The following is a 26547-nucleotide window of genomic DNA, read 5'->3' on the forward strand; positions in this document are numbered from 1 at the left end:
TCTGAGGGAGGGGTGAATACATCGCAGTCGTTTTTTGAACTATGGTGTTCCCGCAACCCTTTGAGTCGGAAAGTAATTTCCTTGCTGTATAGGAATTTTTATGACAAGGTCGTGCCGGATCAGTTGTCCTACGTACGATCGTGGCATAGAGATTTGACCTGTCAATTAGATGGTGACGAATGGGAGTCGATTTGGAGCAATGTCATGCGATCCTCTAAAAATGTTTCTTTGCTCGAGGCTAATTATAAAGTTTTATTCAGGTGGTACCTGGTTCCAGCCCGGATTGCTAAATTTGCCCCATCTGCTGACCCTAGATGTTTTCGTGAGTGTGGACAAGTGGGTTCTATGTTCCATGTTTGGTGGGAATGCCCGAGTGTGCGTCGCTTTTGGATTCGAGTTTACACTATGACTCACTCTGTGTTCCAAGTTGTAATTCCTAGGCATCCTAAAACGGCTTTATTGGGGCAAAAACCTGACCAACTCACTCGGTCCCAAACTTTTTACGGCCATTACAACTGCTGCTAAGAGCACTATTGCAAAAGCTTGGAAGACCAAAGTATTGTCCATTGAGATTGCTAAGCATAAGATTGACTGGATCATGTCTCAGGAAAAAATGACCAGTATCTTAAATGATTCCCATAGCAGATTTCTGAAAATTTGGGGTCCGTGGTTGGAATACAGGTACGGGCCTGGTTATCATCTGACATTGCTTAGTATTTGATTCAAATTTCCTAAACCGGTTGTTTGGGGCCCTTTGTGGGCCCATCTCTCTCTGGGTACATTGGAGAATCTGTCATTTAGTTTGTTATTTGTTATTGAAATACACCTTGTGTTTTTACTATGCTTTATCACGCAATGGCTGGTTATATTCTGTTAGCTGCTGTGTTTGGTCTATTGGTACTGATGTGATTTTTTTATTTCCTATTACATATTATTTGTCTGTACCATGAGCCTTTCACTGCAGTATTCTTGATTTAATATCTGTGTAATGGTTGTCATTTCCATTTTTTGCTGCTGTATGCTACCTATGCGTCTTTTGTTTTGTAAAACACAATAAAAATTATTGAAATAAAAAAAAAAAAGAAATAATGAAGACCAATTGAAAAGTTGCTTAGAATTAGCCATGCTATAACATGCTAAAAGTTAACACAAATGTGAACCACCCCTTTAATAAACACAAAGATCCAGCCACATATTAGTCTTTAGGTTTTACTAAAACTTGTATATTATGTATGATTGCAGTCGATCCAGCTGCTCATGTATATAATGAATTAATCAAGTGGTTATGGGGCACTAAGCATCTATAGACTTACCTTGAAATCACACAGGATATCCTCACTAAATGGTGTGGATGAGTGGAATGCACCACTACTCGTGATTTTACAGTGAGTGGATTTTTGTTTGGAGCCCCTGCAAGTACTGCAAATAGACAAGCAGTCAGATTGATTGCAGTTGCTTATAAAACACTTTGGGGTCTCATACATATATATATATATACTTGTATGAGATCCCACGCCAAACCCCACTGTTTAATTAATCTGCTTGGTACAGGGGCCTAGGCAGTAATTTATATAGACTGTATTCCATATAAACAGCTGCAGAGGAATCAGAAGAGATTACTGCTGATCATCCAGAGGTCCTAGAAATAGTGGCTGAAGCTGTGAAAGCTGCAAGTGAGACACCGGTGACACTTACTCCAGATCTGTATGTAGCTGCACTAGAAAAAGCAATAAATGAGGTACTTTCAACTTTGGTTACAGGGGTAGCAATCACAATAATAATAATAATATATAAAGCAATATATATGTAATAGTAAATCAACTCATTTGTTATCAGCAGAATGATGAACATTTAGCTTGAATTAGCACACTGTTTATATGACTTTTTTATTTAGTCATAATTACTCAGGGAGCGCAGAGAAATTATTGTGCTTTAAACTGAAATGTTTCATGTGAACTTAAATGATCTTTAAAACATGATTTAGTAAGTTACAGGAAAAGGTTAGCCATGTGCTAAATATGCCCATTTCTTGAAAAAGTTAAGGACATTTATTGCCGTTTTTACTGTTACACAGCCTTGAAACATATGGTGACATTTTTCAGTTTAATTTGGCATTTTAAGGAAAGTCTCTATTCAGTTTTTCTCTATTAAATGGAAGGTTTATGTTTAAACTTTTAGTATGAAACTGACATTATGGCACATTTTGCAGATGGTCTTTATCTTATTTAATATCTTATAATATAATACATTTCTGTAGTTTTTCTTATCAATGCCCACCTACTAAAATTATTTCTGTGGCTGTATTTTTATGAGTATATTATTTTAAGACAGGATACCTATTTTTAGTGGTAGTGGGTACAAATATAAACAGGTTTAATGCCGAATATCTAAATTATAAGGTTTAATGTCGAATATCTAAATTATAAGTATAAAAGAAGGCATCTAATTAGTAAAAACTTCAATGTACCAGTTATATTTTGTATAAACTACTGCATTGTTTGGTAATAAACTGGTTTTTGGTGATACACATAACAATACTTTTCAGTTAACTTTTTAGTATGGTATATAGAATGTCCTATTCCTAGCAATTTTTTATTTTTTTACCATTTGTCAATTATTTGTCCTCTTCTTCTCATGCTTTTCAGCTTTCAAATAGGGGTCACTGACCCTGGCAGCCAAAAAAAAAAACTATTGTGATTGATATTGTGAATTGATATTCTTACTTTTTGTTACTTACTTCTTATTCAGTAACTCTGCTATTCATATTACAATCTCTTATTCAAACTACTGCCTGTTTGGGTAAATAAGTCCGTAGCAACCAGATAGCTCCTAAAAAAGCAAACTTGAGAGCTGTTGCAAATTGTCTCAGAATAGCAACATCTACATCATACCTAATGGTTATTTAAAGATGAACAACCCCTTTAACTCTATGGCTTGGAACATATTATTAAAAAAGTTAATAATTACTCATAAATAAACTTTTTTTATCTTTTTATTTCTTGAACCAGAAATGGTTCAGTGGTTAATAATTTTCTCACCCTAACTTTTTCTTTCCCCTCGGCAAGTGGCTCAGCCATGTTGTCTGTTCGTTAAGAAATCCAACTTGCTGAATCATGCTGGGACTAGCAAAACAGAGTGCCACACTAATGTTGAGTGTTTTCTCACCCAAGCCTTTTGTAGTCCCATGGGAGTGCACAAAATGCTCAAAATCACTTTCAATTTTACTGTAAGAAAAATGGCTATTTGTGGAACAGATTTGTAAGACATCCATAGTACAGTTTTGTGATGGTTGTCTATGAAATCAGCACTGTCATTGCTTTTGTGTGCGATAGGCAATCTGTTTACCATACTTTTGCCATGAAATTTAGGGCAACTTGACCATCATGGTCCTCTACATAAGCTCAGTGGTCAAAGAGCCCCTTGTGCTATAGGCCACCACTTTTTGTTTTCACAAAATATTCATCATGCAAATATTTCATTACCTGCTGCACATCATAGAAACTAAAGTGCTGGTTGTTGATACCTGGCTATCAGCCCTGTAGATTCTATGTTTCTGGGGTTTTTAGCCAGAAGCTCCCGCATACCATAAACATTTCTCTGGGCCCCACCACAAGGGGAAGGGGGGGAGGGACAGGAACAGCATAAACCAACAATGGCACAACTCCAACCCTTCGCTCTTCTGTCAAGGAATGGGGGAGCTGTCTGTCAGGGGGCAAAAGGCAAGATATACCATTGCATTGAAGATTTATTTCTAAACTTTTTATTCTTGCAGTTGCATGAAGAAAATAAAGAGAAATTTAATAGTGATCCACCTGCTGGGGGATGGGTACTGGATAATTTCCCTAACTCTCCAAATTGCTGGATAGCAATAGCAGACAGGGGACTTCTCCCAGACACTGTCATTTGTTTAAGAGATTCAGCAGATAACGGCAAGTATATGTTGTATTAACTCGGGCATGTATATTATATACATCAAAAATAATATGATTCATCATACAGTATGAAGGTGCTTTGGCTCCATAATAACAGTTTCATCCTTTCTTGAAGGAAAGTTATTAACAAACTGACACTTTTTTTTTATTAATGCAGTTGAATGTGTCAATTTGTCAGAATGTATTTGGCTACTTTGAGCATCTGAGCTCCATAAAGAGGAGGAAATGGAGGGTGAACGGCTGTCATGCCAATTTCTTCACCCATACTTGGACCTTAACTCTGCCTTTCTTAAGCCAAATAGTTTGAGCACTGATTCAAATTCCAAATTACATCAAATTAATCCAAATTTAGAATTTATTGAGCTATTCTTCTAAATCCAGGATTCAGTTCAGGATCCAGCCAAGATTCAGCTTTCAGCAGGATTTGAATTCAGCCGAATCCAAGTGCCTGGCCAAACCGTATCCAAATCCAAAACATTTTAGCCATGCGCTGCATGCATAGTTCTCTTTCCTCCTTATTTATCTAATTTGCAAATTAGGGTTCGGATTCAGTTTGGTACTCGGTTGAATCTTTCACAAAGTATTCAGGATTCACCCGAATCATAAAATAGTGGATTCAGTGCATCCCTACTTGAAACATAACAAAAAAATGTATTTTTTCAGGCCACATCTTTTTACACTGAAATAGAGCTGTTGTATATCAGGAAATGGTAATCAACATCTATGAACACATTCCCTGTGTAATTTAAATCTCATATTGACAATGATTTCAGGAAAGTACTTGCTGAACAGATTGTACCTTATGAATGAACAGGACATCAATGATAATATTATTCAAAGACTTCAAAAAGAAAGAGCAAGGAAGCTGCAAGAAGAGGAGGAGGCAAGGTATTCACAGTAACATCCTAATAAACCTTTAATGCAACACCATTAATTGTCCCGTTTCCTTGCTAGTTACAAAAGGTTATTGGACTAGAACTGCTTTCTATTCCTGAGAATGGTAGATTACAGTTTTTTGACCATGATGATACAGTGGTTGGAATTGCTGCCTTACAGTTCTAGAGGTTCATTTTGAACAGGGCATATCTGCATGGAATTTGTTATTTTACCCTTGTCTGCTAGGATTACCTCTGGGTACTACAGTTTCTTCCCACACTCCAGAATCAGCTTTATGTCTATGGATTTGTTGGCTCAATGCAGTCTGGGCCAAAGCTCTAGATGCAGGATTGTTTTGTAGGAATTTAACATTATGGTCACATTTCAACTCTCACTAACTCCCTCCTCACCCCCTGCTATTCCCCAAACACGTACTTACCGTGACTTGCAAGCTGTAGACGTGTCACATCTCTCTTCTTCCTTTGACTCTCTTCACTCTAATATCTCAGCCATCTCATGTCCTAATGTGGCTACCTCTGTCTACTATAGTACTCTCACCACTGCCCTAAATGAGCTTGCTCCTATAAAAACTAAATGTTCTCGACCCAAACCACTTCAACCTTGGCATACTGCTCATACAAAAGCGCTCCAAAGACACTCACGTGCACTTGAGCGTCGCTGGCGCAAATCCCGTTCAGAATCAGACTTTTGGAGCTACAAATCCGCCCTGCGCTCCTTTAACACCAGCCTCTTCCAAGCCAAACAAACATACTTTACTTCACTCATTAACTCCCTTTCTAAAAAACCAGCACAACTTTTCTCCACCTTTAACACTCTCCTTTCCCCTTCTCCACCCCCTCCATGCACATCTGTCTCTGCTCAAGATATTGCTGAGCACTTCAAAAACAAAATTGACACTATCAGAAGGGACATTACACTACTCAACCCCCCTAGACTTCCACCACCCTCCCTCCACACTGCCCAGTCTCTCCTGTGCTCCTTCACCCCTGTCACTGATGAGGAAGTCTCAAAGCTTCTGGCCTCCTCTCACCTTACCACCTGCCCGCTTGATCCAATTCCCTCGAAACTTCTCCGCAATACCAATCCTTGTCTAATCAAAGCCTTAACTCACCTATTTAATCTTTCACTCTCAACTGGACTGTTTCCTTCTCAACTAAAACATGCTCTTGTCACCCCCATTCTGAAAAAACCCTCTCTTGATCCCTCCAATCTTGACAACCTCCGACCTATCTCTCTGCTACCTTTCATCTCTAAACTACTTGAGCGCCTAGTCTACAACCGACTTACCTCATTCCTCTCTGACAATAACCTGCTGGACCCCCTACAATCTGGTTTTAAGCCACAACACTCCACGGAAACTGCCCTGACTCGACTAACTAATGACCTTTTAACCGCTAAAGCCAACAATCATTTCTCACTACTAATACTGCTTGACCTCTCAGCCGCATTTGACACTGTAGATCACCCTCTCCTCCTCCAGTCCCTCCAGTCGCTTGGCCTTCGTGACACAGCCCTGCCCTGGTTCTCTTCTTACATCACCAATCGTTCCTTCAGTGTCTCCTACAATGGAGTATCATCTTCTCCCCTACCTCTTTCTGTTGGAGTTCCTCAAGGCTCTGTCCTGGGACCATTACTATTCTCCCTCTATACTTCCTCCCTTGGCAAATTAATAAATTCGTATGGTTTCCACTACCACCTCTATGCTGACGATACTCAGATCTATCTCTCATCTCCTGATCTCAACCCAGAACTCCTAACTCGCGTCTCCTCCTGCCTGTCCGCTATCTCTACCTGGATGTCGCAACGCTACCTTAAATTAAACCTCTCTAAAACTGAAATGGTTCTCTTTCCTCCAAGAAACACCAGTAGCATCCCCGAAGTATCCATCATAGTTAACAATTCCACTATCACCCCCTCTCCCCAGGCCCGGTGCCTTGGGGTTATCCTAGATTCTGCCCTGTCATTCACTCCTCATATCCAGTCACTTATTAAATCATGTCACTTCCACCTAAGGAACATATCCAAAATACGATCATTTATCACCCAAGACGCTGCCAAAATTCTTATTCACTCTCTCATCATATCGCGTCTAGACTACTGTAACTCTCTTTTAATTGGCCTCCCCCTCCAGAGACTGTCACCTCTCCAGTCCATAATGAACACTGCTGCGAGGCTCATACACCTCAGCAACCGCTCATCCTCTGCCTCGCCATTCTGTCAATCCCTGCACTGGCTTCCGTTACCTTTCAGAATCAAATTCAAATTAATGACACTGACTTTCAAAGCACTTCACAACTCTGCTCCACCCTACATCTCTGAACTCATCTCTATATACTCACCCACTCGCTTACTACGCTCCTCTACTGACCTGCTACTCAACTCTTCTCTCATTACCTCCTCACATGCTCGCATTCAAGACTTTGGAAGGGCTGCACCCCTCCTCTGGAACGCTCTCCCACGATCTGTCCGACTTTCTCCCAACCTTTCTGCTTTCAAAAAATCTCTGAAAACGCACTTCTTTCGAGAAGCCTACCCTCACTCTGCTTAACTACCAAACGCAACACCACATTTCTCACCCACTTACTTTGATCTTGCCCACTCCCACACCTTGTGTATTACTCCCTTCCCTTTAGACTGTATGCCTATGCATAGGGCCTTCCTCACCTCTTTGTACCTGTATTGATTGTGATGTTTGTTACTCCATATATTCTATGTATGTAATTCATGTGATGTAGTTGTATAATCACAGTTACTTTACAGTGCTACGCAATATGTTGGCGCTATATAAATACATGTTAATAATAATAATAATAACAGCACTTGGGAACATACATTTTTCAGTTCTTTTACTAAAATGTATGAATTTAGCTTCTACTTGGGGTGTGCAAATACCCTTCTCTGAACTTTATGCAGCTAAAGACTTTTACAACGACAAAAAAGGTTTATTAATAGACTGAAAGATTATAAACACAAAAGCCAGATAATTATGATTTCAACCAGCACCTTGGAATTGCTGGAGATGTTTTTTTGTGAAATGCATAGAAAAAATATTTATAGCTTTGCTGTATTTGGGCTTACATGAAAAGACAGATAGAAGTGCTGGTGTGTTTGTAGATAATGAATTATCTGGATATAAACTCTAAAATGCTTTAAAGAATAGATCCAGTGTGCAGGACTCCATGATTTAATACTTTATTATGGAAAGTGCTTATTTGTATTTCTTATGTAGTTGGAGGTGGCATATTAGCAAGGAACTCATTGTGTATTCTTTAAGTCATCAGAAACAGATACTGTACATTAAAAGGAGCATGCACCTGTATTAAGATGCTCCAGTAAGATGTGATAATTTTTTAAAGGAATGAACAGCTACAAATAATGAGACTGCAGCAAGAAGAAAAACAGAGACAAGAGCATCAGGAAAGCTCAGAGGATGGAATGGAAGTGTCTCCAGGTAAGGTAGCACTGTTCCACTAGTTTCAGCAACACATCTATGACTGCATACTGACTGAATAGTTCAGTAAAATTGACCCACTAGTGGTTTATCTTTACATAGTACCACATTCTTTAACATTTGAGGCACCCAGTTATACCATTTGCACTGCAGCATAAAAGTGGTCACTTACAAAGACCCAGGGAAAAAGTTCATGAAGACCACTCAGAACACATACTTTAGTGCTCATGGAGGGAGCACATCTTCCTCACGTCTGGCTGTGCTGTGCACCTTGCAGCAAATAAAAAATTCAGCAGGAGATGCAGTCCAAATTGTGCGTGGGCACATGCCAGCCCCCTGCCATACCACATGTGTCTGTCAGTGCTCCCTAACTTGTACATCTGATGTGCCTCCCCCAACCCCTCATGAATACAGTGCTGCTGAACGCAGAAGATTTAGGGTTAGTGTTGGAAACAAGCTTTCTGAAACTAAAACTACTTTGAATACATTTTCTAATTTGTGTATTTCTCTGACTTGAAAAAGCCATTTGTTTATCACGGGTACCGTTTTAGATCTCCAGAATCTTGGTATTAACACCTTTGCTAGGTTATGTAAGATAATTCATTGTTATAACAGTGGATGGGTCTGTCAATCTTGTGCAACTGCAGAGCTGTTGGTTGAATTCCCATGTCTACATTTGAGAGAGTCTTGGTGATATTTTTGAGAACTGGCCAGTAGTATTGTATTTTTGATAGGTGACAACTGTATGTCATAGTGATCCTGGTTCATTATGGCATCTCCAGCAAGTCTGGTACACTGGGAAACATTTGTTTAATGGGGTACAAATCCAATGAGATAATGTAATGCAGCCTAGCGTGACATCTTTGCTTGAGGGTGGGATAATGTTTTACTGTATTTCATCGCACATCTTTAATATTTATTATGTTAAAATATATTATAGAGGTTTGTTTTTCTTACAGAATCAAGTGAACAGCCATCTCACATTGTTTCAGAACAAGCTATATCTTCAGTACCCGTTACTTCAAATGAAGAAGCTCAGAGCAACATGTCAGAACTAGGTGAACTAAATATCTAACTCTCATAAAGAGCTGTTAAAAATTAAAAGTATGCCTCTTTAAATCATATGTGCTATGAGATATATAAGCAAATTAAAACGTTCACTCTTTCTTATTACAGGAATGGTTCTATTATTTCTATAAATTGAATTACCATACCATAAGTACACTAAAAAACATAAAATAGGATTGTTTGCCATCAATTAATGCTAAGTTAGTTAGTTCTGTGCATAATCAAATGTCAAATGTTTACCAATTTGCATTCTACATTGAAAGGCAGGGACAGAACTAGACATGGTAGGTACTGTATGTGTTTAGGGTGCACTAAAGGGGGGGAGCAGTTCCAATCGCACAGACAGAATGGTGGGAGGGCAATGTAAGCAAGTGAGTGAGTGAGAGTTTCTCAACTTAAAGGAGAAACAAACACTTAATAAAAAAAACCCTATCCCCCTATCCTACATAGACCCCCTCCTCCCCCCAGCCTAATTGTTACCCCAGGCAAATACCCCTAAGTCTTTACTTACCCCTCCGTGCGAATTCTGTCCAGTGGAGTTCATGGATGCCATCTTCTTCTCTTTGGTAATCTTCGGAATGAGACCAGTGAAGCGGCACATTCGCAAGTGGAGCAATTTTCTGCTTTGCGACAACTGTGCATGCGCTGAAATTCCCGAAAATTGCAAAGTGCTGGTCTCATTATGAAGATTACCAAAGCGGCTGAAGATGGTGCCCGTGAACTCCGATGGACAGAATCTGCACGGAAGGTTTAGCAAAGAGTTAGGGCCATTTGCCCCGGGGGGGGGGGGGCTAGGCTAGGGGGAGGGGGGTCTACGTAAGGTGGGGGGTAGGGTTTTTTTTATTAAGGGTTTGTTTCTCCTTTAACATTTGACTGCAAACAACACTCATGCTGACCGATTTTATCTTCTGTCACCACTCCAGCAGGGATCATCGGTTTGCAATGCACAAATGACAGCATGGTTGAGTTGTATGTAGTATAAAAAATGTTACGTTAAGCACACAAATAAATCAATTACATCTCAACTTGTAAGAAAAAAATAATACAATAAATCTGTGAACAAGATGCTTAAACAACCACTATCGTTTCAGTTCCCCTTTAAGAATGGTTTAAGAAACCACCTGTAGTCTCTTTGTTGCCATAATTGGTAGCCAAGGGAGATGCACAAGTATATAACTATGTATTTGGGTGGAGTGAAGATGGCAGATGCCCTTCATTTGGTAGTGAGCATGTATTCACAGGTTGTATAATGGAAATACTAACTGTGCATACATTAAATGTGATGAACAGCTCTTTTATTCACAGACATACTACATAACTAGTAATTTGCTATCTGCAACCACAGTTACACTGATATATACATTTCTTTAATTGTAAGTTATCTTGTTTCTAGAAATTATTTTGCCAGAAGTCTCAGAAGGTGGAATCCCAGATGTGCCAGAAATGGAGCCACTGAAAGAGCTTATTACCAAATTTAATGAAGGATGGCTTCTGATAGAGCCGATATTTAATGATACAACAAACCAGATTCTCACATATTTGGAAATAAAAGAGAAATCGCCGGAGATAATGCTACAAGAAACTGTCAGTTCTATGGAGAGTGAGTCTGGAGGATATCTTTGACATTATATGGAAAATAGCAACTATTTGTCTAACAAAGCAAACAAATCTGCATTTATACTGTGTTAAACCTACCATGATACGGTATTCTAAGGATACAAAAGGTTATTTCATTTTCTTACAGGAAATAAGAGAAAGCACCCCTCTCAAATTGCTGTGAACTACAGTGTATGCCAGCATGCTGGCCTTGTAGTACACACGAGGGCCACAATTCTGATATCACTGGTTTAAAGTATCCTTGTCTCTTATAATTAATGAGATGGTGATTCACATCTCTGCTTTACCCTAGAACCATTTAAGTATTATGGTTGGGAAATGACATCAGAAGACATAGATGAAGAAGCTGAAGACATGCAAGCAGAGCTGGATTCTGAGGAACAAGAACAGGAGGAGAATGAAAATGAGGGAGGAGAAGAAGAAGAAGAAGTAAGATCTCACTGAATTATCTGTTCTTTTATTTGATAGTGTGTGTTTTTAACAGAAATATAATTTAAAGGCTTGCCTGGCATGATTAATGTAATACATACAAGTTAATGATAGTGACTTCATCTGACTGATCAGACTACTGAACATTATTTATTTAGTCTGACTGCATCACTAAAAATAGATCCCAAACATGGTCTCACAGTACCTAGCAATACAGCAGCCTATTTCCTGGTGCAAAAATACACAAACATTTTTAGTTGAAGGAAAACTTTAGTTGAAGTAAAACTTTTTTTATTTTATTAAAAGGAATGATCAAGTTGCAACATAATTATCCATATTTCAGGTAACTTAATGCTGTAAAAGGAAATTAGAAACATCTGCACTGGCATAATGTAAATAGATTTGATCTGTGATTAAACAAAATGAGCTATATGGAGAAATATCAAAAATATGGCAAGTCCCTTTCACACCACAGCATAATCTGAAGGCATAATTTTCTCTAGAATACCAAGGATGCACACTTGATGCCAGAAAGTTGTTATCCAGTAGCATACAAATCTGGACCAGTACTGTATGCAGCAAAAGGAGGACATGTTCATATGAAAGAAATTTGACTGTACCCTGCAGATTAAAGCAAATATATGTCTCATCAGGCTTTCTAGCCATGGCCTTTTTTTGTTAAAGTAAAAGGAACAACAAAAAATTAAAGTATTTTAAAGTAATGAGAATATTATCTTATGTTGACATTAATGTTAATCTGTTTGCCTCAGAAACACTACTTTAGTTCATATAAACAAGCTGCTGTGTAGCAATGGTGGAAATGGAAAAAAGGCTAGATGGCACAGGTTAAATAGTGGATAACAGACAACACTGTTATGTTCTACAAAGCTTATCTGCGATCTGCTGTGTAACTTGAGCCTTTTCTCCTTTGAATGGCTGCCTCCAATGCTACACAGCAGCTTATTTATATAAATAAAAGTAGTGTTTCCGAAGCAAACAGATCAGGGAAACACTGCATTATATATGTATTACATTAAAACACTTTCATTGATGTTACTGTTCCTTTAATAATGTGTTTTAGTTACAGTTGTTCATAGAAATCTCTAATTATGTTAGGAGGGGGTAACTACATGATGCACTCACCCCCCCCATCCCCCCAGCCTTCCCCCCACCTGGAACATTTGCTTGTGTACCTGAAAATCTCTAGCCTATGTGTGTTGTCCTACAGGCCCGCAGGCCCATGTGCAGTCACATCCCCTGCTCCCCCTGTAGTTACTCAGTGTTAAGGTGTAAATAATATATCTGTATAAGCAGTGACATTACAAAAGAAAATGAGGCAATATATATATGAAAGGTTAGGTAGACACACCTCCAGTGTCGGACTGGGACACCAGGGGCCCACCAAAAAACCATAGACCAAGGGGAGGGCCCACCAAAAGTTTTTAGACCAGGGGCCCATCCTCAATACTATTTTCTTCCTCTCCTCACTCAACCTCTATTCTTCTAGTCTCTTTTCCTTACATATTATAATATATTATTTCACCTATTTAGCCACTTTGTTCTCATAGAAATAGGGAATGGCCATGAAATAGGCAAAAAGTTTAGCAGCATGAGGGCCCACTGACACCTGGGCCCACCGGGAGTTTTCCTGGTATCCTGGTGGGCCAGTCCGACACTGCACACCTCCAAAGATGTTTCCTATGGAACAAATATATTTCAAAAAGGCTGGTGTTCCAGCCGAAACCTTAGTTTCCTTCTTGAATAAAATTATTTTTATGCTATAAGTCATGTGAGTGTGGCTACCTAAACCAAGATACATTCATCATTGTGTGAAACTGCACCCAGGCCAAGATGATCTTCTTTTTGTTAGTGCCAGTATCTACCTTACATATATATATATATATATATATATATATATATATATTCCCACCACTTTGTTTTGGTTTGGAAAATATTGGCAGACGTCTGTGTTATAAAAACTGATTTCATGAGTATTAGAGGTGTACACTTCTCCTTTACATTATTGTGCCTTTCTTAAACCTTATGTTCCCTCTAAACTTCTTCAATCTGACCTGTTTTAGTCTCTTTTCTTTTGCTTACATGAATCACTTGTACTCCACTATTAACATAATTTCTACAGTCTTACATTTCTTCTACTTACTCACTTTATGCCCCCCTTCCATATTCTAATACTTTTTGCTTTCCAGTTTCTTTCCCTTCATCCAATATCCTTCTATTCCATTACGTTTCATCTACTAACTGCAATTCATTTTTACTACTTAACTTTTTCTTTATACTCCCTTAACGCAGACGTATTTATTGTATTCAATCTGAGGACCGGTTCCACAGTTTGTTTAATAATGCAAAATGTATGGATTTTGTTACTGCTTGAGCTAAACAGGGCAAACAGGGAAATTGAAGCTACTAAATGTTAGGTCCTTGCTAGGTTGATAATTATATTACCAGTATAAAACTCCCTTCACCCTTTGTTGTGACTGTTTTGTTAGGATGTTTTGCTAATTATTTACCTGGCAAGGACCAAACACTGAATACCTAAATCTTCCCATTTTAACTCAAGAAATAATAAAAACATTTTTTTTTTGGGATTAACGCAATGTGGATAAAGTATGCTCAGCAATAACCATATTTATGTTGAACAAGATGGTATACTACCCATTTAATTTACACCTTCACTTTGGGGCACATTTACTTAGGGTCGAATATCGAGGGTTAATTAACCCTCGATATTCGACCATCGAAGTAAAATCCTTTGACTTTGAATATCAAAGTCGAAGGATTTACCGCATTTCCTACGATCGTATGATTGAAGGAAAAATCGTTTGAACGATTTTCCTTCGATCAGAAAATTGTTTGGAAGCCTATGGGGACCTTCCCCATAGGCTAACATTGGACCTCGGTAGGTTTTAGGTGGCGAAGTAGGGGGTCCAAGTTTTTTCTAAAGAGACAGTACTTCGACTATCGAATGGTCAAATAGTCAAACGATTTTTAGTTTGAATCGTTCGATTCGAAATCCAAGTCGTAGTCGAAGGTGGAAGTAGCCAAAAAAATCATTCGAAATTCAAAGGTTTTTTTATTCTATTCCTTCACTCGAGCTAAGTAAATGTGCTCCTTAATCTATATCTTCTTGACTGCTTCAGATAGTCTTTTTATCCACTCCCTTAAATCTGCTTCCCTTCTCATTTTTTTCACTCCATTCGTCTTTTGTTTTTGCTTTCCTGATATCCTCTGCAATAGTACATTATATTTGTTTACTCCTCTTCTCCATTCATTCCACAAGGGACTGGTTAGTCAATTAAAAGCAGCAGTGAGTAATAAAACAGGTACACTTTGAAGCACAAGCTATGTATGTGCAGAAGGAGGCAATTTTAATAAGGGATTAATGTTTTTTGTTTTTCTTGCATGCAGGATGAAGATCGTATTCGTGAAAAGAAGAGAAACTATGGGGATTCCAAACACTTTTGTCCAGTGGCTCTGAAAGATAATTGTGTTCTCTATCCTGGAGACTCTGAAAATGCAGCAATATACAGGGAGAAGATTTATTACTGTTCAACTCCGGAAGCAAGGGACAAATTTATAGAGAATCCTGAGAATTATATAATTAACAAAGAACCATTAAAGGTTAGCCTCTGACTCTGTTTCCTCTATGGTTTGACTTTCTGACCAGCTGAAAAACTTAACTTTTTGGCCTAGGTTATTGGACACAATGCCTTGTAAAAAAAAAAAAGCCTTGTAATCTCATACTTAGATAGATAATTTTCACTCACAACAAATGGTAGCTTTGCCCAGATTCATTATAAATGTGTGCATCTGTTTGTTTTTTTCTTTTTAATTTAACAGTTTATATTTCCATTAGGCTCCACCTCTGAGAGTGCTGTTGATTGGAAATAGTGGTGCTGGCAAAACAGTTTGTGCAAGGTGGTTGGCAGAAAAATTAGGCATTTTTCATATACAGTTTCATGAGTGCCTGCAAGAGATAATGCTGTCCAAACTTCAAAAAAAAATTGGACCACAGTATACTGAAGAAGTAAAAGACAATCCAAATGAGGAAGCTACTCTATTGGAGCTAGAAAATAGTGACTTAAGTAAAGACACGGCAGAAGATAACACTTTAGAGGTAAATATGTAGTAACATTTTACAATCCAAGATCTTACAGTATGTAGTTCAGCTGTGCCATTATGTACACAGTGAAGTAGCATTAACACAATGAATTGTAAATTTATGGGAAAAAAACAACACATTCTAGATGTTAGATGCTATGTGGAAACTTTAATTCCTTAATAAATGTACTTCATATATTTACTACAGGTTTAATGCATTGTACATACAACATGAAGATCAAAAGAGTGGATTAATGATAGTCTTTTTTTCTTTTTAACAAAGGAAGAGGTGGTTTTAACAGATGAAGAAGAAGCAGTCAAATCATATTTAGAAGATGCATCTCCATTGCCAACAGAGCTGCTGGATCAGATTGTAACAGACTGGTGGTCAGAAGAACCTTTTCGGTAATATTCTGATATTGTCTGATTCCTTAAGTTGGCAGCAGCCAAAAAGGTTGATATGGCATTCCTAGTGTCAAAGTATTGGTAAATTATTTGCAATATGGTGTAGCAGCTATGCCCCTGTAAAATAGCCTCAGTGACCCTATTCCATTTTCTCTCATTAAGAGACGGTTGCATTACTAATTTTACTTTGCATGGCCATTGAACCATGACATTGTAGGTTATTAGAGGCCACAAGCTATCTGTCTTGCTCACACCCATGTTTAAGCTGAAGTATCATATAAATAATAAATGTAATAATTTTGTCCCACTTTACTACTTACTCACTAACTAGGAAAGTCACTGGGGGTCATTTATAAAGTTTGCGCAAACCATATTTTTCGCAAATGTTTGTATTGCGCATGTTTTTTCCTGAACATATATATTGCACTGTTCTGCCCGTCTTTCTGGTTTTTGCGAATTCGCAGTGTGAATACATTTTCACACATGGCGCGCAAATGAGACGGGAGTTTATTTTACTTTAACTTATTAACTTATACAACAGCACAGGCCAATACATAATACAGTAGTTTATGGTAATGCTTGTTTTAATTCATTTTTAATTCATAAATATATATCTTGTCCTTTCATACAGCTCAGCTGGGTTTATATTAGATGGCTTCCCCAACACAGCAGAAGAGACACAGTACTTAGGAGAGAAGGGCTTTTTCCCAGACATTGCTGTCTTTCTTGATGTAGAAGAAAGTGCCATTTGTGACCGACTTCTTCCTCCACGTTTGGCAAAGTGGAAAGAACTACAGAGAAGAAAAGAGGAGCGCAAACAAAAATTAAAAGCACTAAAGAAAAAAACAAGGGTAGGTTTTTGAAAATTTGATGATTTTTTTGGGGGTTTTTTTTTTGGGACTAGAAATTTAAGGGGTTGTTCACGTTCCAAAATTTTTTTCAAATGAGTTGTTTTCAGATTGTTCTCCATAAACAAAGACTTTTTTCAATTACTTTCCATTTTTTTGTACTGTATTTTTTATTGTTTTCCCAAGATGTAAGTTTAAAGTTTAATGTTCCTGCCTCTAGTGTTTCAGTCTGGCAACTCAGTGATCCAAGAGCATCTGAACTGTTACAATTTGCTCCATTTAGTTGATGTAGTTAATTGATATTTTTCTCAGCAGTATCTGTGGAATATTAGCAACTATTGTATCAATTCTAACAGCTGCCTTTAATAAAACTCAGGGATTCTGCTCAGCAGGGACAAAGATTACAAATGTATTACAGCACTGATGCACAGTTTTGCATTTCTCGATACACAATGGGGAAGAGCTTAGTTGTGGAAACTGTCTGTAATTGGTTGGAAGAGCATTAGGCTAAACTTTTTACCAATTACAGACAATTTGTCATCCTATAGTCTACTATAGGTCACAGTGACCTATAGGGAATAATAGTACTATTCCTTGTAGCATTTAGGCTAAAGGGAATCGTTTTCCTGGCTTGTCAGTGCAGTGACCTATAGTAGACTTAGTAGGATGACAAATATTAAATGCAAAACAGCACAGGGCAATCACACATTGCGATTAAGATTGTTTTGTTGCACAAACGATTTCCAGCTCAGCAATATAATTCATTTAAATTGTGTGGGCAACAACACACTCTGCCATTGCCGTAAGTAGTCTTATAGATATGTATTCAGATTAACAGATAAAGGAACAGATAAAGGAATCAGCACTGTGGTGTACGTTATATACAAAATGTCTTTGAATAAAAGAGACTGAACCAATTCTTAGCTAAATGCTTTGCAGTTAACTAAGCTATTGCCATTTGTTCTTTTACAGGATGATCAGATTGCAAAAAGAAGGGCTGAATTAATAGCTGAACAAAATAAAATGAAAGAAGAAAAAGAGGTGAGAGCTCCTACATTATTCACAGTACCAGTGCAATACCCCTCATTGTATATTTAGTAACATAAGCATGGTCTGCTTTATTATTTATAGACTTAAATTACAATGAGCTCATTAACAGTATTACTTTCTTATGGAAACTGTGACTTTTACTGTAGGATCAAGAAGACCCAGATGAAGAGGAGGGGGAAGAGGATGATGAAGGGGATGACATTGACCTCATTCTCTCTGAAGAGTTTCCAGATGAGGAAGAAGATGATGAAGAAGAAGAGGAGTCAGAATATGATGCAGCTGAAAGAATGAAGAGTGAAATAGGGGAAAAGTATGGAGCTGATGCAGAGTCTCTAGAATCAGTAAAGGTAGGGACTTTATCCAGCAACCATTCAAAAAAGAATTGCATTAAAGTTAAAGCAAGTAACTATCAAAAGAAATTGCAGATATCCCAGATTTGAAATAAATATAAGGTAGATGGGGGTTTAATACTGGTTTCCACAAAATAAATCAATACAATAGCTATAGAACGGGACATTATTCTACACAAGGGGAGCTTATTATGAAGTATTTTAAAATATCATAAGAATGTTCTATAAAATAAGAGTTTCAAGGCTGTGAATGTTACACGTTTATGTTATGTTTATAGGCAAAGCCAGAAATGGGATGTCCCTAGAAGTATGAAAATAGACATTTTATTGAATATTATGGGACAGATGTATCAAAATGCAAGATTAGAGTTTAACACAATAAAATTCACCCACTTTCAAATCATTCCTATAGAATTTTTAGACGTGTATTTATCAATGGGTGAAAGTTAGAGTTCTGTGGTGAGCTCTAATCTCACATTTTGACAAATCTGCCCCTATATCTCCTATAGTGGCTAGCCTACTAATTCTACTAAGTCTACTAATTAATAAGAATGCACTATACACACTGTATTATAAAACACTTGTTAGTGTTGATGTCTAAAGCCCCATCTACATGACTCCCTCACCATATATCTATGTTTACAGGGATATACAGAGAAACCTCAATTTTACATACCCTCATTTTTTGTGGCCCCAGTTATGTTTTATGGAATACAGTTCTCTGATTTTACATTTGCTGGGAATTCGCATAATTTTTTCTGGTCTCCTGAAAAACATAAAATGGGGGTTTTCCTGTATGTTCAATTACCATGAGAAAATAGTAACTTAAATGGAATGCAGAATCTCAGTACATGATTGTAGCCTCCCCTCTCACAGTAAGTGAATTAGGGTGAAGACACACAGAGCTACAAGCAGCAGCTATTTGTCATGGCTACAAAATAGACAATAGTGATAATTGGCTTTACTAAGACACTACATGTGCTTTAGCAGAGGCAATTCTCAGTATTCTTTATGGTAGGGTATTTTTTTGGCAAGTAGCTGCTACTAGTAGCTCTGTGTGTCTTCACCCTTAAGGGTCAGGGCACACAGGCCGATTCGGGGAGATTAGTCGCCCGGCGACAAATCTCCTCTTCTTCGGGGCGACTTATCTCACCAAACTGCCTCCCCTGCCTTCCGACAGGATGGCAATTAGTTTTCTGAAGTCGTCTGAAGATGCCTCATGAGGAAACTTCGGTCGACTTCGGAAAACAAATCGCTCCGAGTGCCATCCCGCCAGCGATTTACATTTTATCAGTCTTGATGTGTGCTGTTGTGTCATTCATGTTTTTTAAAGGCACTGGCATTGTTCACATCTTTACAAAAATTAGAAACAAGTGCTGGGTTTGCAGAATTATAGGAACAATTTGTTATAAAGTTTTTAATTTCCTCATGTTGTGATCTGCCATCAAAAAGAAGTATCTTCTATGGCAAGAATAGTGTCGGCACCAACTGTGCTAGAAAAGCCTGCCATTGACATCTTCTTAAAAGTCAAAATAGCAGGGTCATTGGTTTTATTTTAAATGTATGTTGTAAAATCTTCATTGAAAACATTTTATTTCTGCCTTCCTGGCTTATATTTTTATAAGAGAACATTGCTGGCTGCACAATCTATAGGTTGCAGTGGTGTACAGAAGAAGATGTGTTCCTCCCAAAATGCTAGCCAGCCCTGTTCACCATAAAGGGAAGATTATTAATATGACAGAATCTAGTTCAATCGATATGAAATGTTTAATGTCTCTTTAGGGTAAGGCCAGACGAGGAGATTCGGGGAGATTTTGTCGCCCAAAAGACGTGGCGATAAGTCGCCAGGCGACAAAATCTCCCCGAATCTCCTCGTCTGGCCTTACCCTTAGTCTTCAGCCTGGAACTAAATTGCATCCAGTTAATCTCTATGGAAATAGACTTGTCCCCATTTTCCTTTGTCTCTTCACAGGACGATCTTCAGAGACTTAAGATTCCTATTGTGACGATAAATGGAGGACGGAAGCTACATATTGTGCACTACCAGTTATTTGAGAAGCTGAAGAATCTTGTAGAAAACCGTGAAAGCCTATTTGAAAAAAGCTACCCAATTAGCCTTGCTATTGCTAATAAGATGCTCCAAATGTCCTACAAACAACCTAGTGTCTTTGGACGGTGGGACCCAGTCAAGGTACATTTGTAGATTTGTACCTTTACAAATCATGAGTAAATACACCACACAACACAGCAAGTTTTGCTACTGAAAAGGCATTTGTGATTTTAGGCAGATATATGAAACAGTTTGATCTGACAAGAGCACAGTGGCTTGGCTTGGATAGATCACTATATATATATATATATATATATATATATATATATATATATATATATATATATATATTATAAAACATTTTTAAAAAATATTTCCTTTGTACCTATAATAAAAAAACATACATTATACTTTATCCAAACTAATTAATCCTTATTGGAGGCAAAACCAGCCTATTTATTTTTATTTAACATTTTAAATGATTTTCAAGTAGACTAGTAGAAGTATGAAGATCAAAATTACATAAATATCCATTATCTGGAAAACCCCAGGTCCAGAGCGTTCTAGACAGGTCCCATACGTGTATATATATATATATATATATATATTTATTTTTTTTTTTTTTTGGTCCTCATTTAAATAAAGTTATTTCTATTCAAACTTTATTTTCAGCTAAACCAAGGAGAAGTAATAAAACCATTTTTCACACAAGAAAATCCCGGCATTCCCTTACTATACCGCCAATATATTTACTTCTTTTCAACAAAGGAAAACAGGAACATATTTATGAAAAATCCTATTAAATACATGCAGCAGCCGAAACCCAAACCATCAGTGCCAATAAGAATAACTGTTGTTGGGCCTCCTAAATCGGGAAAAACTTCAGGTAAATCAAAGCCTTTACAAAATAAGTGATTTATGCTGTAACTGTGGAATTTAATGTGAGTATTTATTACTATACAGTATTTATAAGAATACTACGCTCTTGGCACTTCTGTATAGTTGCACTCTGTGGTGCTCAGGCCTTCCTGCCTTCCATTCCAAATCAGGCACGTCTGCGCCTATTAATGCAGGGCATTCAGAGAACCCTGGAGCTACTGCTGCAGCCAATCACCACAGCACATTTGCGCCTTAATAATCGGGGGCAGGTGTCACTTGCAGCCGAACAGACTTCACAGCTGCATCTGATTGGCGATGAATGCATGCATAGTTGCACCTATTTTCCTGAAACAAACACAGTTGCAGTAGACACAGCACAGTTGTGCCATGCGATTTGCCCAAATGTGCCACTAGAATTCTGTTGCATTGTGGGATAAAACATGGTGATTGCATTTTGCTCACTGCGTCAGCAGAAGTGGGCGCATCCTTATGTGTCCTACCAGGCCAGAAAAGCTTTTTAATGCATAAAAATAGTCAAAATAGTTATTTATTTCAGTTATTTATCCATTTTGGTTATTTTATTTTTATTAATTATATATATATATATATATATATATATATATATATATATATTTTTTTTTTTTTTTTTTTGCAGTTGCTAAGATGTTTGCAAATTTATATGGACTAAAGAGACTTTCAATTGGAGATGCTATACGCTCAGTTTTGGAAAATCAGCCAAACACAGAATTGGCAACAGAAATAAACAGTATACTTAGGAAAGGATTGGTGGTGCCTGATGATCTTTCCATTAAGTGTCTAGAAGTAGCTCTGATGGATTTAACTTGCAATACAAATGGGTACGTTTTTATTTTAACCTTAAATAGATTTGTCTTAAACTGCACTTATAATAAGCATATAACAATATATGCACAGCTGCATTATTTTTCCTTTTGGTTTGATTACCATTTTCTAACCAGGTCCACAGAGACAATTAAGTGAACGTGCTAGCCCACATGTATGTAGGTAACCGTTGCAATAAGTGTGATGAGTTTGACTGTTTGGGGCAGGTGTGGTTTTATCCTTAGGTAAGCTGCCTTGACATTCACCATCGACATAACAGGAAGCACAGAAACATAGGAAGCATATTTACTAGTGTACATTTTCTCTTCACCTAATTTCACCACAATTTGCCTCACTTCGCCAGGTGTGTTTTCACAACACATCTCTGTATGTACTAAAAATGACCTTTTTCAAGAGAATTGCGGTGAATTTTCTCCTGGCAAAAATTCTCGGTAAAAATTCACCAGTATATTTCCGCATACATATTGATAAATTACCGGATTTTCGAGAATTTTTGCTGGTGAAAATTCACTGGGGGAACAGTGCAAAAGTTCTCTAGCGCTGAGGTTTTTCGTTGTGAATTGTCCTCTTCGCCATTTAGACACTATGCAATGTTGTGGCAAATTGTCTTTTTGGCAAATTTTCTCTTCATCCACAATTCACCCTTTAGTAAATGTGCCCCACAGAGTTTACTATAAAGTATCAAGTACATTGAAGTTTTGAGAGCAGAGGCAGCTATAGCAACAGGCAGCTTTCATATATAGCCAATGCACATAAGAAAAATCTGTGTCTGTTGATGGTGTCTGGTGTGGATGGGTTAGTGACTGCTCAGAACTTTTAGATACTTTCTTGCACTGACCTTACTTGGATTTATACAGTATCTACTCTAAAGTAATTACCCAGGCAAGTTTGTGCTAAATACACCCTCATTTACAATGCAGGACGCAGTTTGCAAAGTCTGACCCCCTGGGGGAGGTGCAGTGGGTCAGATTCTGAGCATCTTAACATCTCTTGCACTTATTTCCTAGACTTCTGTAAATGAGACCATTGGTCTTCAGAATGGTTTTGTCTACTTAATTTTGTATTCCTCCTATGTTTGATAAAAGGGGACAGTTGCTGTATGTTATTTTTTGTTATGTTACAAAAGACTGACAAGTCATCTCCCAAATCATTTAGGCAACAACTTAATTGTATGTTCTCCCTTCACAGAGTTGTTTTTGATGGATTTCCTGTTACTAAACATCAAGTAGATCTTTTGGAAGCCTGCAGCATAATTCCTATAAAAATATTTGAGCTGCAAGCCCCCATAAAGGAAGTGTTAAAAAGAGGACTGGAAGACAAGAACTCTACCAGGTATCATTGTACTCACATATATATTTATTGACTTTGTTCATTTTGACTGTTGCCACATGCAGTTTATACGTGGAGTAAAAACATACCAGTAACAAAGTGCAAAACGATAATGATATGTGTGATTTCCAGAACCCTTCCTCATTGGTGGGTCATGCATTTGACTGCCTCCTTCCCCAATAATGTGTCTTCTTTTGTTTCCAATTTAACTTGATGATCATTGCAAGGCTGCCGTCAAAAAGCTAGAGGCACCATACAATTAAATGGGTGGGGCCCCCAATTTAACCTGTGACCAGAGCCGTTGTTTACATTTCAAACATTTCCAAGTCAGTCTGCAAATGAATGCATATGTTGAAAATGATTGTTTTAACTGTAGGCCTTACCCTGCGCACGATAGCACTCAGATTCTTGTCGTACGCAACTCCTGTTACAAGCAAGAAATCGCTCTAATCAAAGAACACTACTCAAGGCTGCATCAAAATTGGTGTGACATTGATTCTTTGAGGAGTAAATGGTGGGTTTCCAACAAAATTATTGGAGAAGTTCAGAAAAGTATCAATCAAATACAGTCCTACTTGGAGAGAATAAAAGAAGGTATGACATTATTCTTAGTAGTACATGATATCTAAATGCCATATTTACAAAACCATTGTAGTACATTTTATGTAATCAAATTAAGCAATTAGATTACAGAACCGTGTATTACTTACCTTTTATTTGAATACTTTACATTGTTACACCCAACCTGCACACCAGTGTATGTTGTTAATAATCTTAATACAGGTACTTGCAAACAGTGGTGTAACTTGTAATAGCAGGACCCCCTGTGAAAAATTATTTGGTGGGCCAGACACAAGCAGTCACTCTCCCCTACCCAGAAACTTCTCAGGGCTGCCCAACCACTTACTGCTTTAATGGACAAAAGTGACTGGGGAGAAGAACTAGCATGTAGTGGGCGGAGTCCGCCAGTTAATTCGAGCCACCCTGTTCTCTGTGCTCCATGTGGGGTCTGCTGTATGGTAGTTACGCTACTGCTTGCAAAATGTCTAATGTGTTCTCTCTATTATTGGCAGTAGCGTAACTAATGTATCCCAGGGTGTAAGTTGTGCACCTCCTGCACCCCACTGATAATTGCACACAACAAGGATTTACTTCCTTGTTCTGCTCTAATCCATAGGATGAAAGAACATTAAAATGTTTGAATGGATAATAGAAACAAAAGATAAAACAAATGAGCCCATTTTGCAAGATCAATAGCAATCTGTCGGTTACATTCATTAACATGGACTAGATTGATCAAGGCATTTGGCTTTTGGCTGATGCACTAGAGATAATATGCATCCATTTGTAAAAGTGCTGATATATAGTTTTGATTTGAGGATATTATGTTTACATCTTATGTATAAATATTCTAATTCCTAATATTAAAAACATATTCAATCCCAGTATGATGCAAGAAGAAAGTATTTCTTATTAGAAATGGAATCCTGTTTATTAATAAAGGCACGAAAGCATCATTATAAATTCATTTGGTGGCAGTGTTATTGCACATGTAAAATACACTCTCTGAATGAATTATTTGAACAGGTAAAGCAGCTGGCATTGCTGACTTCTGCATCACTCCTCAGGAGCTAGTTTCGCGGCTGGGAGAGTTTGGACAATATTGCCCTGTGTGTCTCGCACAAAGGGAAGAGCTTGTTGACTGTTCTGTAAATCCATCCCTGCAGTTTGCAGCAGAATTCCGGGGACACTATTACAAAATGGCTTCACAAAAGGAGCTAGATGTAAGTAGAATTGTTTGGGTATGTACACTGCTTGTGGTAATATGTGCAGCATTTTATTCTCGTTAAAATGTTATTTGCTTTGAGAGAAAGAAGGGGATGAAGGGAACAGCAGTCAGAAATATTAATCAACAAAATAGCTCTTAGCTACTCTACTACTTTTGGGTTGTGAATGATTAGACTGATACTGAGGCTTTCCCACTTAAAGGAGAGCTATTGTGAAAAAATTTAATATTAGCTTCATCTCATGGAAATAAGAAACTTTTTAAATATAATCAATAAAACATTATACACTCTTTATAAAATAATCAAGGAACTCTTTTGGGCAGAGACACATGTGGAGATTCGGGAGATGTTTGTCACCCGGCGACAATTTGCCTCTTCTACGGTCGACTTATCTCCCCGAACTGCCTTACCGCCCGCTAGAACCTAAATTGCCGCGGATGGCACTCGGAGCGATTCGTTATCCGAAGTCGCCAAAAGTTGCATCACAAGAAAACTTCAGAAGATTTCGGAAAATGAAGCACTCCAAGTGCTATCTTGCCACGTGTGACTCTGCCCTTACTCTATACACTTCTTATCAATCTGTCTCTCTTCATTATCTTTTCATGCAGGTGTCGGAATCAGATTTTATTGATAGTTAAGTCTAATAGGTACATCTAATGGAGGGTGCTACTTTTGCCTAGACAATGAATTAGAGCTCACTTTTTCAATATAACTAACTTTGGGATAAATCATGTCTTTCTACATAAAGGATTTATGCTGGAGACAGTTATTTTAACAGGGTTAATGCCGACAAATCTTCCAGGCAAAGGAAGAACCCCCCAAAAGTATATTGGACCTAATTGTCATCAAAATCTGAAACAGGTTACTGAAAGGGGGAATACTGAATGGTAACTTGATTATTTCATAAACAGTACAGAATTTTTAATTGATTATACAGTAGAAACCCAAGTTTACATTTGCCAAGGGACTGCATCAAAACACTGTAAATTCCAGGAAAACATAAAGGGGGCCTAAATATCACGATGTGCAAAACAGCTAACTTGTAGGTGAAGGTTAAAATCTAATTGCTGATTGGTTTCTATGGGCAACATCACCAGTGATGTCTTTCTCCAGTGTTTTTACACAGTATGATAAATAGACCCCTATATCTAGGGGAAAACATGCAGCTTGTCTGTGCTGGACTATGAAGACTTGGTGCCAATTCCCGGATAATGTAATATCAGGGTTCTTGTGTATTTAGAAAGTACAGTATATTTTTCCCTAAGATGAAGCTTATATTGCATTTTTTTTTTGCCCTACAGTTAAATGCATATTCCTAAAATGCTTCCAGACACAACTGATCAGTCCATCTACTACTGTACCACAAATGTAGGGTGATCAAGAACAATTAACACTTTAACAGCCTAATAGATTATAGAGGTCAGACCCCTAAAAGAGGTCTACAAATAAGAGTGTCGCATGAGTGAAGAAACAAA

General features: G+C 37.8%; 1 protein-coding gene across 2 annotated transcripts in view; it reads left to right on the forward strand.

Annotated features, from left to right (window-relative positions):
* LOC108716836 (adenylate kinase 9-like) overlaps positions 1-26547 on the forward strand; it is a 53352-nt gene that overhangs the window by 21028 nt on the left and 5777 nt on the right. For both annotated transcript variants that reach the window (XM_041562993.1, XM_041562994.1), the window contains exons 16-34: positions 1596-1738; positions 3773-3929; positions 4706-4820; positions 8186-8280; positions 9240-9338; positions 10742-10948; positions 11258-11394; positions 14821-15033; positions 15269-15529; positions 15797-15918; positions 16550-16769; positions 17739-17807; positions 17963-18163; positions 20139-20357; positions 20889-21102; positions 21751-21952; positions 23145-23288; positions 23662-23879; positions 24873-25069. In XM_041562993.1, coding sequence (XP_041418927.1) covers positions 1596-1738; positions 3773-3929; positions 4706-4820; positions 8186-8280; positions 9240-9338; positions 10742-10948; positions 11258-11394; positions 14821-15033; positions 15269-15529; positions 15797-15918; positions 16550-16769; positions 17739-17807; positions 17963-18163; positions 20139-20357; positions 20889-21102; positions 21751-21952; positions 23145-23288; positions 23662-23879; positions 24873-25069 — 3233 coding nt within the window. The remainder of the gene's footprint in view (positions 1-1595; positions 1739-3772; positions 3930-4705; positions 4821-8185; positions 8281-9239; positions 9339-10741; positions 10949-11257; positions 11395-14820; positions 15034-15268; positions 15530-15796; positions 15919-16549; positions 16770-17738; positions 17808-17962; positions 18164-20138; positions 20358-20888; positions 21103-21750; positions 21953-23144; positions 23289-23661; positions 23880-24872; positions 25070-26547) is intronic.

This window comes from Xenopus laevis, chromosome 5L (assembly GCF_017654675.1).
Source record: "Xenopus laevis strain J_2021 chromosome 5L, Xenopus_laevis_v10.1, whole genome shotgun sequence".
NCBI classification, from domain to species: domain Eukaryota; kingdom Metazoa; phylum Chordata; class Amphibia; order Anura; family Pipidae; genus Xenopus; species Xenopus laevis.